The 12,098-nt window shown below is 43.1% G+C and overlaps 1 protein-coding gene across 6 annotated transcripts in view; it reads left to right on the top strand.

Moving 5' to 3' along the window:
• Positions 1-12,098, top strand: part of ZNF827 (zinc finger protein 827) — a 189,104-nt gene that overhangs the window by 34,412 nt on the left and 142,594 nt on the right. For 5 of the 6 annotated variants that reach the window (XM_070386611.1, XM_070386613.1, XM_070386614.1 and 2 more), the window contains exon 2: positions 2,510-3,562. In XM_070386611.1, the coding sequence (XP_070242712.1) occupies positions 2,510-3,562 (1,053 nt within the window). Of the gene's footprint in view, positions 1-2,509; positions 3,563-12,098 lie in introns of those variants that run through there. The other variant, XM_070386612.1, reaches the window with a different exon arrangement.

Below are 12,098 nucleotides of genomic sequence, written 5' to 3'. Positions count from 1 at the left end.
AATCAACCCTGTTGTTGAAATTGATGTTGGCTGCTTGGTGGTTGGTAAAGAGCATCTCTTCGAGAAGCCATTGGTGAGATGAGTGGTTCTGGGTCCCGCCGGTTTCAGGAAAGATGACAAATGTCGAAATCAGATGGGAAGAAGGAAATGTGGCAAATCACCAGGAGCCAGACTGTTTTTAACAGAGAAAACTCAATTTTGCCTGCTTTTCTCCAGCAAATCCCATTTGATATTTTATATTTTCGTGATAACTTAATAAGGAATCTCAGGAAGGAGTTGCAGAACTGTAACTTAGTGAAAGAGAATTTGTCATTTGTGACATTTCTTCTCTAAAGAGCATGGGAAGATCGATGTATTAGCTTGTAGTTTGGGCATTACTATTTCCAGCTATTTCTATTCAGGAAAGAAACAGCACGATATATGTAGCAAAACTTGGCACAGTGGGGAATTTTGGCTCCATCTCTAAAGCATCATTGAACTCTCTAGGGACCAGGCATTGTGAAGGCATATGTGGAATCTGTACATAGTAAGCCACCATCCCTACCTTTCAGGAACCCTGTCACTTAATTTTTTAGAAGATAAGTCCATAGTAGACTCAATATTTTGAAAATGGGAATGTTGGGTCTGCATTCAAAATACGTACAGAACCTGCCTGCTTCTCCCCGCGATCGGCCTCCCTGTTCCCACCTTGCACCTGCATTCTCTTTTCCACAGGCAGCCAGAACAGACCTTGGAAAACATAAGTCATGTCATGTCACTGCCCCGCCGCTGCCCCTCCAGTGGTTCCCAGTCACTCCAATTGCAAAAGATGAGAAACTCATTCGGTAGTTTACAGCATCCTTCTGATAGGCTCGGCCTCCCTCCTTTAAATCTCTCTCTTTCTCGTTATTTCTCTGACTTTCCTTCTGCTCTGACACTCACTGGCTTCCTTGATGGTCCATGCATGTACCAGGCAAGTTCTCACATCAGGGCATTTATATTTATATCAGACCCTCCTCTGCCTGGGCCCCCTCCCTCAGAGATGGCTGCATAACCGACTGCTGATGTCTTTCAAGTCTTTGCACAGATGTCACCACCTCAGTGAAGCCTCACCCTAAGTGTGACTGTTGAACATGACAACTTATCTCCTACCCATTACCCCCATCCTCTGTGTCCTGCTCTGTATGTTTCTCCATTACACTTACCACTCTCTGGTTTTCTCTAGGATTTACTCATTTATTCATTTTGTTTAACATCTGTTTTCCTCACCGGAATGTAAGCTCTAAGAAGGCAGGATCTTCATTTTGTTCAACATTGTTCAGTCTTGAATGCCTGCCATGTGGCAGGCACTCCCTCCTTAGCTGTTGAATAAATGAGTGAATGAATGAGAAAGAGAAATTAATTCTGACATTGAGTTCTAGGGAGAATAACGAGGAGGAATCCTTTGACCTGGGGGTTGAAGGATGGGCAGAATTGGACAGTCAGGCCTTCTGGGGGAAGACATCGCAGGTTGAAGGAATATTTTGTGCAAAGGCAGAGAAGTGGCAGAGCCCACTTGTGCTCCTGGAAAGGCTAAGAGTCCCAGCTGACTGGTGCCGGGGTCCAGTGAGAGCAGTGAGGGTGGACAGATAAACTCATGGATAGAAAATAAGGAAAGGGGACTCTCGGTGCAGTGAGGGAACAAGTGACTCATCACTGCCTATGTTGAGAGGGCTGGCAAGTTGAGGGTTGGGATCTCAGACAAGCAGTTTGCACTGTCCCTTTAAGAAGTCAGGGAGAGATTGTCCCTTTAAGAAACCAGGAATGTGAATAGTGTTTGGTAGTGAGATCTCATTTTTGTATAGTACTCTACTGTTTTTTCAAAACATGGTCGCATGTTTATTATGATGGAAGCTTCAGAACAACTCTGTGAAATTGGTAGAATATCTAATAAGCAAGTTTTTATTTACATATTTTGATCAGTTTAAAAAAATGAATTGCATGTTCTATCAAGCCAGCTAAGTGACTGGCCTGAGGTGGAGTTAGAAAGCGAGAGGCAGTTTCCTACCGCCTTGGGTCTCATCATCCAGTTTCCCCCTATGTCTGGCTGTCACTTTCATTCCCACACGATCTTGAAGATCTCATGCTCACTTTTTACCTGGGCACAAGCTTCTCCCCATTTCCCCCATTCACTGAAAAGCAGTTTCTGCATCCAGTTTCTTCTTTACCAGCTCCATTTTTCTCATTCCTCCTCTTCCATTTCCCTTGATTTGAAATAATTAGAAAAGGATGAACGTGTGTAGAAGGTGGCTGTGCTTTAAACTGTGGCCCATTCAGCATCCTTTCAAGCTTAGGTCCAGAGGCTCTGACCCAGCCCCTGACCTGCTGGAAGGTTGTGTCTGTCTTTCGTGTGTTGTTGTTGTTGTTTTTGTGTGTGTGGGGGGGGTGGGGGCAGGGCAGAGGTAGCATGTCCACGACTCCATTTTTGCCTGTCTTCAGGCTTTCTTGTTGCTTGCTTTGGGAGTAAACCGGATCTTCTTAATTCCCCCAGATGTTAGTAGGCAGGACGAGGCGGAGGGAGAACTCAGTGAAGGAGAACACTGGTATGGGAACTCTTCGGAGACGCCGTCGGAAGCCTCCTATGGAGAAGTCCAGGAGAACTATAAGCTGTGCCTGGAGGACCGGATCCAAGAGCAGTCCACGTCTCCAGACACCTCCTTGGGAAGCGCGACCCCCAGCAGCCACACGTTGGAGCTGGTGGCACTCGACGGGGAGGTCCTGCGAGACCCACTGCAGTGTCCAGATCACCTCTCCCCCGGCGTGTCTTCTCTGTGTGAGGAGGACCACCCAGGCTCCACCAAGCCCCTGAGCAGCAACTTGAGGCGGCTGCTGGAAGCCGGCTCCCTCAAACTGGATGCCGCGGCCACTGCCAACGGCAGGGTGGAATCCCCGGTCAACGCGGGCTCGAATCTCTCCTTTTCCCCACCGTCCCACCACGCCCAGCAGCTCAGCGTGCTGGCCAGGAAGCTGGCCGAGAAGCAGGAACAGAATGACCAATACCCTCCAAGTAACCGTTTCCTATGGAATCAAGGTAAGTGGTTGCCAAACTCAACCACCACCTGCGGCTTGTCCCCGGATTCCGCCATCCTCAAACTGAAAGCTGCAGCCAATGCCGTCCTGCAGGACAAATCGCTGACCAGGACGGAGGAGACCGTGCGATTTGAGTCCTTTTCCTCCCCTTTCAGCTCCCAGTCTGCCAGCTCCACCTTGGCAGCTTTATCCAAGAAAGTCAGCGAGAGAAGCTTGACTCCTGGCCAGGAACACCCGCCCCCGGCCAGCTCTTTCCTTTCCCTGGCTTCCATGACCTCCTCGGCGGCCCTCCTGAAAGAGGTCGCAGCGAGGGCTGCCGGGACCCTTCTGGCTGAGAAATCGTCACTGGTGCCTGAGGACCCTCTACCGCCACCGCCTTCGGAGAAGAAGCAAGAGAAAGTAACCCCGCCTCCTCCGCCGCCGCCTCCGCCGCCTCCTCCACCAGCGCCACAGTCCTTGGAATTATTGTTGCTCCCAGTTCCCAAGGGAAGAGTGTCCAAGCCCTCTAACTCAGGTATGGATGATTTCATTTCCGTCAGCCTCTAAGTCTTTTTTTTTCTGCCTGTCAATTGCAATGTCTAATTCATTGCCTTCTTTCTTCGCGTGCGTTCCCCATCCGATCTGAGGCAGGAATAAAAAAGCAGAAGCAACGACAAAATAAGTAAGCAGCCTCAGGGTGGGTCTTTCATGTATGGATGACACGAAGACTTCACCAATACCTTTATTTTTGAAAGGTAATGAATAATCTTAGAGACATACAGTACTCCTTCCCTTTCATAGAAACGATTTTTTTTTCGCCTTACCGAGTTCAGACTAGGTCCACACAAGATATATTTAATGGAAGAAGATCAAAGTATCTTTGTCATGGAGTGCATGGCATCACTGCACAGGAGGGAAAAAAAAACTCACTGCTTTTGAAATAGTTGACAAGAGAGAGCTTACTGTCCTACAGCTTCCATCACAAATGGACTTTTGTGTCATCAGTGACTATTCTGCCCTAATTTATCACACTATATACTTTTTAAAATATATTTTTTTATTGGAGTATAGTTGCTTTACAATGGTGCATTACTTTCTGCTGTACAGCAAAGTGAATCATCTATACGTATACATATATCCCCCTTTTTTGGATTTTCTTCCCATTTAGGTCATACACAGAGCAATGTGCCTGCCATGCAGTAGGTTCTAATTATCTATTTTATATCAATAGTGATACATGTCAATCCCAATCTCGCAATTCATGTGACCCCTTTTGTATACCCTTACATTAGCATTTTTTAAAAATTTTGGTGGGACATAAGCCTTTACATACTCTGTTCTTATATAATTTCTTATTGTATAAGAACTCTAAAGAATATTGTCATTCAGATGTAATCAAAGCATTTCCTGCAAATTCTTCATTTTATTCCAGTCCAATCAGATTCTGAAGGAATGTGCATGTGGAAAATGTGAATCATGGGTTTTTCTTATGGGGATGGTCTTTTCAAAGGAGAAGTTGCAATCTTCTAGAGCCTTGACGTTCACAGTTATTCATCCGAGGGAGAAACTTAGTCACTTGGGTCCTCGCAGTGGAAACATCATTTCTTGTACTGGTTTGTTTTTAAATTATGCCCGTGGTAAAAAACAGGGTCCTGGAGAGGGATGTATGGAGTTTCAGATGTCTCTGGAGGATATCCTGCCAGACCTGAACAGGAAGCGGGCCACGTGTGTCATCATCAGTAGAAACACTGCCATTGTGTGCGTCTGGCCAACTTTTGATTATTTGCAGCCACATTGACGAGAGGGGGCTCAGAATGGCAAATCATTGACTGAACAATCACAGCTAACATCAGTTTGATGCGTTTATGACAAATTTCCATTTAAATTGCTGAATAAGCTCTATGTACTCATTATAATTGCTTTAAAACTTGTGTAAACAGCAGAATAGAACTAGGAAAATGGATATATGGAACTTTTATGACTCTTCACATGATCCAGGCCGCTTGCTCCAAGGTTTCTGAAATGTCAATAAACTCCTAAAATTTTATCAATGCTGAGTTTCCCTTCTCCTCACTTCTCACCTGCCATCTGATGAGATAAAGAGAGAAATGGCTAAAATTAGGGAACAAGGAGACAAACAGAGGGACCAGAGTAATTTTTATAAGGGAATTAATCATTCCTGGTTTATAAAAATTTCATTTATGGGGAGCAGCAGAAAGAGAGGTATGGGCGTCTAAGTAAAATGTTACTTTATGTATATTCTTCATATGGTTCTTAAATAGCTGAATTAAATGGTGTTTCTCCTATACATTCACTTGGACATTAGTTATTTGGAAAAGCTTATACAAAAGAGTAATAAACTTTAGCTTGCTGGTGGCTTGGAAAGAAGGACCTGGTAAGACTGTCTCCTGAAGGCTGACTATAATGGCTTTGTCATTTTAGAGAGTCATGGCTATAACCAGCAAGTTATGAAGTATGAGCTTTTCATTCAGGTGACTAGATGCATGTGAGGAAGAGGGGAGGTCTCAAGCTTCCAGGGTGGGCTAGACTATTTTTGCCTGTTTTGTTGTCGAATCTACAACCCAGGGACAAGATGGGCCCCTGTTTTGGTTTAAATGTCCACAGGCTTCCCTGGTGACTCAGACAATAGGGAATCCACCTGCAATGCAGGAGACCCTGGTTCTATCCCTGGGTTGGGAAGATCCCCCGTAGGAGGGCGTGGCAACCCACTCCAGTATTCTTGCCTGGAGAATCCCCATGGACAGAGGAGCCTGGTGGGCTCCAGTCCGTGGGGTCACAAAGAGTCAGACGTGACTGAGCGACTAAGCACAGCACACTGCGCAGCACAAACCACGCCCACCGGGCTTCTCAGCAGGATTGAATATGGAGGTCTGTAAGAAATCGATTTTTCTTTTCTCCTTACTGAATTTATTCTGTTGCTGAAACACTTACTATTTGGATCAATGACCACGTTCCAGTTGAAGGGGAGGGGAAAGAACTTGAAACGGGACCCTGCCACCTCTCTTGCTGATTGGCGGGGACCCCTGTTTTCCATGCGCGTCTGTTCACACTCCAAGAGGTAGCTCCGCGGACAGAGTATTGTGTTTAAAAAGAAACATTTCGTTTTGCAGAACTCAGACAAGAGAAAAGATTGCTGCAAGGAAAAGCACGAGGGCTCTTAAAATGATCCCCTGTGTATCCATGTGGGCGCATCCTAAGTTCAAGTTCTGTTTCTTTTAAATTAAAAAAAAATTTTTTTTAAATTTTACTACAGTCTGCTTATTAGACTATAGTTGATTTATAGTACTGTGTTATTTTCCGTTGTATAGCTTCATATTCTTTTCCATTATAGGTTCTTACAAGATGTTGAATACAGTTCCTTGTGTTATACAGTAAACCCTTGGTGTTTATTTTATATGTAGTGTTGTTTATCTATAAATCCTGTACTCCTAATTAATCCCTTCCTGCCTTTCCTCTTTGTTAATAGGTTTGTTCTCTCTGGCTGTGAATTTGTTTCTGCTTTGTAAATCGGTTGATTGTATCATTTTTTAGATTTCACATAGAAATGACATCATGTGATACTTGTGTTTCTCTGACTTACTTCACTTAGTATGATAATCTCTAGGTCCATCCATGTCGCCACAAATGGCATTATTTCATTCTTTTTAATGGCTGAGTATTATTCTGTTGTATGTATCTGTATATATCACACTTTTTTTTTTATCCATTCATCTGTTGGTGGATGTTTAGGTTGCTGGACAGGTTCTGTTGCTTATTGCATGAACTGGAAACAGGAGAGGCGGTGCCTCTGTGCACTTGTCACTTAAAGTGAGTGTTATCACTTCCCAGGATCCTAACAGGGTTATGGATTAAGAAGTTGATAGAATATCTGATTTTGTTGTTTATCTTTGTACCATGGAGAGATGATTTGGCTGGTGTTACTTAGGTCCCTCACCAGTTTTTGAATCTGAGGAGTGGGAGGGAAGGTGGGTCTTTCCATCCGTCCCCACCTCCCCTGCTCTCTCCTTCCCCCCTCTCCCCTTCCCCACTTGGCACTGTTGGCTTCAGAGCCACCTGGGGGCTGGATTTGGGTGTGACTCGATTTTACCTAAGAAGCGTTACGGGGATGCAGTCACCCATGCTTCTAAACAGTTCTCATGACTACTTTCATTTTTATGTTTGGAAGAAATCTTAAGTTTGATTCACAATAGGTGGGTGGACTGACTTCTCACAGGGAAAGGGTTTCTGTTGCCCACTGACTTAAATAAACACCCCCCACCAAAAAAATCCACAAAAATACACACCATCCTGATTCTAAGCAGGGCTTACATTTTGAAGCTCTTTCTCAAAATGTTGCACAAAGGGCATATAAAGTTGATTCTGGAGTTACAAAGCGAGATGTGTTAGAAAAGCCAGCCTTGTGTTGAGTCGTTTAGACACTAGCGTTTCTTTGACCTTCTTTAGGTCAAGGGAAGTCCAAACCATGAAAAAAAAAAAGTGTCTTTTAGGTCTGGCCTTATTCTTCTTTTTTGAACAGGATTTGGTTGTTGCCAGGTCATAGTGTATTTAATTCCTTAAAGAATCCATCACTCGATAGCCTTTCCCCCTGCAAAGAGAGGTGATGCTGGAGTAGGAGGTTTCTTTTATGTGACCCCACGCCCCGGCACATGCAACACTGCTCTTCTGAAAGGGGACACGGTAGAGAGAAGATTATGTCCGTTTGCTCTAAAGATAAATGTCACACATTGACTCAATTCTCTTTGAAGCTACTGTTCTGCTGCAGCTCAGAACAAAATAAATAGTTTTTATTTTAAAGACAAAGTTTCTTGTAGAAAGCTACCAAGATTCCCAGGATGCCAGGCTCCTGGTTAAAAGAAATCACGAGGAGCCTTTCCCAGAGAATGTCTTCCAAAACATCTTATTTTCCTGAACAAAATTTAAATATGCTTAGAAGCAAGCTGGTCTCATACAGCTGGGAGCTAAGATTATTTCCTGGGTCAATAGATAGGGTTTTCTGGCTGCTGTTTTCATTCCTATTTATGAGATGTTATTAACATTATTGCAAAAGCAGAGAAAGTCCAGAAAGACAGGTCACCTCTTCTGATACTCCCCTCAGGTCCATCATTATTAGAGCCGTAATCTGGGGATGACCGCATACAGGGACTTCCTTAGAAAAGGAATTCGCTTTTTAATCAAGATTCAGAACTCTGTGTCGCTCATCTCCATAATATCTCCCTAGTGACTTAAACTTAGATTGTCTCTAGATATCAGGCTTTTCTGTAAGTTTTACTAAATATTTACCAGTTGTTAGAATATGCATCAATTATTTCAATATCTCAATGTCAGTAACAACAGAAGGACCCAGGGACATCCATGATCAACAGAGTTTTGTGTTTCCCTGAAATAGGATTTGAAAGACTTGCCCAATAAATTCCATGGAAAGATACCAAATCCCTGTATGTTGTTACGAAGGAGGGTGTCTTATCCTACATACATATGCTGTAGTAGGTTAGTGGTCCTAGAGTCGAGATGGATGGTGCATGGATTACAGACAGCCAGGGCCACCTGTCATCTTAAACTCCTTCGGTGTGTATGGAGAGGTCTGTTTGCAGAAACTATGCACTTGCAAATTATCTTGATTTTCTACAGATTGCCACTTAGGATGTAGCAAGGCAAAGTTTGATTTCAAAGCCTATAAAACAATGAACATTTGTTAAAAATACCTACATTGAACTACAATGATTCAGTTAAAACCCTCCATTTTTTTTTTTTTTAGCCCAATGAAATTTTTACATATAGGCAGTAGGGCAGAGCACCGACCTCAGGTGAAGAGACTGTCTGTCGTCACTGCTCTGCGACTCATGTGCAGAGGGACCATTGTAAGCATCCATCCCAAGTCAATTGCCTCCTCTGCACGCTGAACAGGTTAAGATGTATCTTCAAGGTTCTTCCCTGCTTTAAAATTCCTTACTTTTACTTTCTTTCACTTTATTTGTCTATCCACTCAAAACTTTTTTTTTTCCCCCAAGTTTTGAATTACATATGTTGCTTCTTAGAATTCACTCTCAAACTTCCTGCACGATCTCTCTGCCTTGGACAGATCCTGTCCTTTGTAGATAGATGGACATACCTGATTGTACTTTATTAATGAGGTAGTCACACTGCATGCATTTGGATTATAAGCTGCTTGGGAGTTCATTTTGGAAACAAGTGAGCCATGAGTATGTGAACATCTCTGTGTGATCATTGTGGCTTCCCTACTCATTCTTTCAAGATGTGTGTTGGCATAATGTGTGAAAAGCATGTGCTCTTGAGTTAACACCTCTTTTGCTGGGACTTACTGGTGGATTCCTGTACCTTTTTTTTTCAATTTCCAGTCCTTGTTTCATTTTTGGGGATACTATCTTGACCCAGCCCTTTCTACTGAATTTCATAATGAAATTCTACTGAATTTCAGTCCAACACGCAATTACTTGTACTTGGTCCCTGGCCCTGTGTTGGGTGCCTGAGACGTGTAGGTAAGGACTTCCAGCTCTGCCCCAGCCCGTTCCTGCCTCCACCCTGCTCTTCTCCCTTTCCATCTTTTCCATCTTCCTTTCCCTGCTGAGCTGAGCCTGACATCAGAACTCTGCATAGGCTGAGCTGGACCTACCTGAACAGCACTGTGGATTCCTACTGAATTTTATTTCCTCTTGGCCCCAGTAATAATCTGTCCTGTTGGATTAGGCCCTGGGCTACGTGTTTATTGTGTGATGTCAGTTGTTTGGATTTATACCTGCTTTGATGGTAAGTTTTCTGCTTTGGAGGGAAGAGTTCACTCTCACTACTATCGTTATAGTAGCCACTACCAAGAGCCTCCATGACAGGCATTTTATACACATTTATTATCTGTTGTATTCCAATAGTATTATTGCTTATAAAGAGAACATGTTTTCTCCAAGGGAGCACATCAGCAGCTATCCACAGCACCAGCTCTAGTAGCTCTTGGGGGAATTTAGTTTTGTTTGCAGTGATGCTAACTGGTGGTGTATTGCAGGGAAGTTGTTCATTGAACAGTTGTAAACTCGGTAAAATTATGAACATTTCCATCCTGTTACCTTGAAAACATATTGTGGTTCATTCTGAGGAAGTGGTCATATTTCTTTAGACTCTAAATCTAAGTGAAATTTACAGCTGTCAGTTCCTTGAAAATATTTTGGCATACAAAATAGAGTCCATCCTTACTTCTGTCTTTCTCAGAAGTAGTTAACAACATCATATATGTATGGAAAGCATCTTACCAAAATATAAATTTTTAATAAATAAGAATGCAAATATTACCAGGGGAAATTCAAATTTTTAAGCTTGATCAGTGTTTTCCGGTTACATTGGCTTCTGTCTTCCTTTCCTGCAGTGATCAGTTAAAATTGTCCAGTAGTCACAGTAGTGTAACTATTGGACTGCTTATCTTGCAGTTAGTTTCTCTTCATTATGACTATTTGAACTTTTCCCCCCAGTCAGTCCAAGGGCACCCTAATTTGTGCACTTTTCATGTATATTTTGATATTAATTAAACCTAAGAAAGCATGGCTCCCAAACAAAATAAATGTATATGAAATATGAATATGCAGGGTTTAATGCAGTGGAGTCTGATCCATATGCAATGTAGACTCACTGATTAGGGCAGGGGTGGAGAGTGTCAGGAAAAATAGGAGGCCTGTTGGTCACATGAGGCAAAGCCAGTTGTCCAGGCAAAGCCCGAGGTGTTCCTTTTGTGAGGAAATGCCTTTTGATTGCCTTCCTGTGATGTGCCATGAAATCTCAGGTCAGGGTATGACATCTCAGCTTTTCTCTCCTCTCCCAGACAATTGTGTAAAAGGCAGTTTAGGGTTTAGACCGTGGGAAGTACTTCCTGAAGATGGGGATTAGTGGCAGCCTGTTTGTGTATCTCTTTCTTAATACTTTGATGTTCTTAATGACCTCAAATAGACATCATTATCATTTTCCCCCCTTTGGCTTATGACAGTAATATCACCTAGGGGCCTGATTCAGTCTTTATATATATATATAGTTTTATTCATTTATTTAATTTTTGGCCGTGCTGCGTTTTTATTGCCATGTGGGCTTCTCTCTAGTTGTGGAGAGCTGGGGCTACTTTCTAGCTGCAGGGTGCAGTCTTCTTACTGCAGCGGCTTCCCTCGTTGCAGAGCACGGGCGTGCCGGCTTCAGTACTTAAGGCTCCTGGGCTCAGTAATTGCAGCTCCAGGGCCCTAGAGCACAGGATCAATAGTTGTGATGCACAGGCTTAGTTGCTCTGTGGCATGTGGGATCTTCCTGGATCAGGGATTGAACCTGTGTCTCCTGCATTGGCAGGCGGCTTCTCTGCCACTGAGCCACCAGGGAAGCCCCTGATTCAGTCTTCCCTCTCAAATCTGTTATTCAACATGCTGTCTTTGTGATCCAGATGTCAAAGTGGAGGGAATGATGGTGAAGGATAGACAGTGAGAGGCTGAATCAGGGATAGGAGCCCAGGCCAGCAGAGGCGATCAATAAGATGGGAGGAGAGCTTGAGTGGTTTAAGAAAAAGCGTGTTGATAAGCTTCTACAAAGTGTGCTTTTCCTAGAGTAAAAGGAAATCCTCAGTCTCCACCCTTGTCCCCTGATCAGAAAAGGGAGTTCTGTGATGAGACCCATCAGAAGTAGAATTTCCAGACTTGAGGGATATGTTTTCAGATAGAGAATTCTTTTTCAAGGTCCTTCGTTATGCTAACCAATATTGCCTACACCTATAAGCAATGTAAAAACAGCATCTTTGGAATGCCCTGGCTTTATTCCAGAACTCTTCTGATTCCATCCATTTTAAGTGGTTCTTTGCATGTGGAGATTCAGTTGACTCCATGAATAAATAATAAGATTATTTAAAAGTTTACACTTGGGAATATTTCCTTTTAAAATTATAAAAGTCATGTATATATTAAAAAAATTCAAATAGTACAGAGGAATATACAATGAAAACAAGTTTCCCACCACGATCCCTTCCTTTTAATCCACAGTCCTTTAAAATGAACTGCTTAATGATTTCCTATGTACAT

Source organism: Bos mutus, chromosome 17, assembly GCF_027580195.1.
Source record: "Bos mutus isolate GX-2022 chromosome 17, NWIPB_WYAK_1.1, whole genome shotgun sequence".
Lineage (NCBI taxonomy): Eukaryota > Metazoa > Chordata > Mammalia > Artiodactyla > Bovidae > Bos > Bos mutus.
This window is presented reverse-complemented; position numbering and strand designations above follow the sequence as displayed.